This window comes from Octopus bimaculoides, chromosome 13 (genome assembly GCF_001194135.2).
Source record: "Octopus bimaculoides isolate UCB-OBI-ISO-001 chromosome 13, ASM119413v2, whole genome shotgun sequence".
Lineage (NCBI taxonomy): Eukaryota > Metazoa > Mollusca > Cephalopoda > Octopoda > Octopodidae > Octopus > Octopus bimaculoides.
In genome coordinates, this window is record NC_068993.1 from 43,778,620 (window position 1) to 43,781,345 (window position 2,726).

At 36.1% G+C, this 2,726-nt stretch overlaps 1 protein-coding gene across 3 annotated transcripts in view; it reads right to left on the minus strand.

Annotated features, from left to right (window-relative positions):
• The window catches only part of LOC106874189 (RNA-binding protein 26), a 41,602-nt gene that overhangs the window by 10,079 nt on the left and 28,797 nt on the right, over positions 1 to 2,726 (minus strand). For all 3 annotated transcript variants that reach the window (XM_052972445.1, XM_014921847.2, XM_014921846.2), the window contains 2 exons: positions 2,208 to 2,270; positions 960 to 1,049 (listed from right to left, as the gene is read on the minus strand). In XM_052972445.1, the coding sequence (XP_052828405.1) occupies positions 960 to 1,049; positions 2,208 to 2,270 (153 nt within the window). The remainder of the gene's footprint in view (positions 1 to 959; positions 1,050 to 2,207; positions 2,271 to 2,726) is intronic.

Sequence of the window (2,726 nt, forward strand, 5' to 3'; positions counted from 1 at the left end):
TTGAACTCACAACATAAAGAGCCAGAAAAAATACCTCAAAGCATTTCTTTTGATATTCTGATGATTATGCCAGTTCACCATCTTATTAATAAAAACTGTTTTTGAATTTTGGCACAAGGCTAGCAATTTTAGGGGAGGGATTAAGTCAACTACATCAACCCCAGTGCCGAACTGGTATTTATTTTACTGACCCCAAAAGTATGAAAGGCAAAGTTGATCTTGGCAGAATTTGAAATCAGAACATAAAGAGCTGGAAGAAATACTGTCAAGCATTTTGTCCAACATGCCACCTTAATAATAATGGTTTCTAATTTAGGCACAAGTCAAACAATTTTGAGAGGAGGTGCTTAGTCAATATCAACCTATTTTTTTGTACTTTAACTTTTGAGGCTTTTGCACACATTTCCACTGTGCGGGGCAGCCTGGCGGCCACAGATTCGTAGAGCATTTTTACTTTATGTTACTGAAACTGGAGGAAGGAGAGGCAAAGTTAACCTCAGCAGGATTTGAACTCAGAATATAAAAATCTGGAACAAATACTGAAGATTTCTAACATTGGCACAAGGCCGCAAATTTTGGGAAATGGAACAGTCAGTAAAATCAACCACAGTACATGAATGACATTTATTTTACCAATCCTTAAAGTAATAAAAGACAATGTTAACCCTGACATGAACTGAACTGAGACTGTGAAGAAGTGACTCAACTAAATGCTTAAAGACATTTTGTCTACGGTTTTTACCAATCTACTGTTCTTTAATAATTCATTCTTTCAACATGGGAGAAAACTGATTTATGGTGGATAGGATAGAATGCAAGTGCTATAAACAAGGGAATCAACTCCAGTGCCTTACTGATATCTATTTTATTGAGTCGCCATTACAAGGAGTGAGGGTGGATCGATTCTGGTGGCAATTTGTAAATAAAAATAAAAGAGAAATGATATGCAGAGTACTTACTGCTGGCTTCGTTTTGGTAACCTCTGACTTTTTCTTTGGGAAAAGATCCTCTTGGAACTTCTTGATGATATTTCGGAGATCGTCAATTTCCTGTCATTACAAGCAAAAACACAAATGTAACTTCGGTTAGGATTTTTCAGACTATTAAACATTTACTGAAATCTTTTATCGTTTATTTGTTTCACTCACTGGACTGTGGCCATGCTTGGGCTCTGAACTGAAGGGTTTTAGCCGAACACACTAAACTTAGTACTATATTATTTTCAAGTCTAGTACTTATTCTATTAGTCCCTTTTGCTGACATGTACTAAAAACATATCTCACTCATTAGCTTTACAGTGCTTACAGTAATGAATATATATATAATAGCTATTCTATAGCATTCACTGACATATCTTGATCACAGATAAAGCACAGTATTGGTGTCATCTTAGACAGTTCTCTGATATGCTAATCAACATAGCCATCCATTGCTTTCATCAGTATCATTTTTGCAGTAGTTTTTCCATACTTGCACAAGGAGGGTAGGTCTTCTCCAGTACAGCGTTTTTGCCTCTTGTTACATTTTGTCGTCATCTCCTTCAGAAATTGCAGAGATTATCACCAACTACTTCTTTGCATGCCTGCTTTGGTCTTCTTCTTTCAGATACCTTCCACTTGAGACTACCTGACATTTCTTTAACTTTAATCCTCTACATGCATTACACGTCCATACCAATGCAGTTTTCTTTCTTGCACACTATATTTTATTCCTCTTACAGTCAGTTTTTGTTTCAGTTCATAGTCTTCCATCATTCATGCACACTAAATAGTACACATCCAGCAGAACATGCTCACCCTATTTCATTGCAGCCTTAATATATCTTCCACAGCCAATGCTCATGTTTTGCTACTATGCAACATCATGCTTCATACACAAAGATCATACAATCTGCCCTTCCTACCACCTCCAATAGAGGTAACAGCTCCACCCTATTCAAACCCTTGTCACTATGTTTTTGGAGTAACGTCTCTCACCGAGGTTCAGTGTGGGGTGGGAAATCTCTAGAAGTAGTAGACAGCTTCTGTTACCTACACGACCTAATGCTTGAATTTAACATCTACTTAGAAAACAAAAAAAATTGTAAACAGTGAAAAATAGTCAAAAATATTACATCTGAAATAGAGGATTGTCATCGCTAGCTGTCTTTGATCGTAACTTTGCTCAAATCAGGTTAACAACAACCAACAAACATCAAATATACTTACCTTAAGAATTTTCCCCTTAGTATCAGCTGAAATATTTTTGTCTGTCAACCGTTTTTTCAATAACTGAGGGGAAAAAAAAAAGAAGTTTGTCAAAAAATATATATATATACTGGACAGAGGTCATTCAGTGTATTTATAGTAAAAACTAAACCTAGGGACTGCATGTAGAAAACCACTGAATAGGGGACAAAAATCAATTGATAAACTTGGAAATTTCTGTTGAGTATGTTTGACATGAGGAAGGCATGAGTATTAATGTCTTGAAAAGAAGTGCTATTTACAATAACATTAATAAATATTTATCCCCACTTAAAACGCAGAATACTGCATAATTTACCATGAGAGTGCATATAGGCACTCATATTTATATTGCTAGCAGGGAGATAATCGTCTGCTACTGCCTTTAGAACTACCAGTTCACGTGATTTCAGCCTTCTCTGGCCTTGTCAATGGTAGATGTCTACGACTAGAGAGAGCAGAAATTCCTCTATCAGTGATATATATACAGAATCTCAGTGT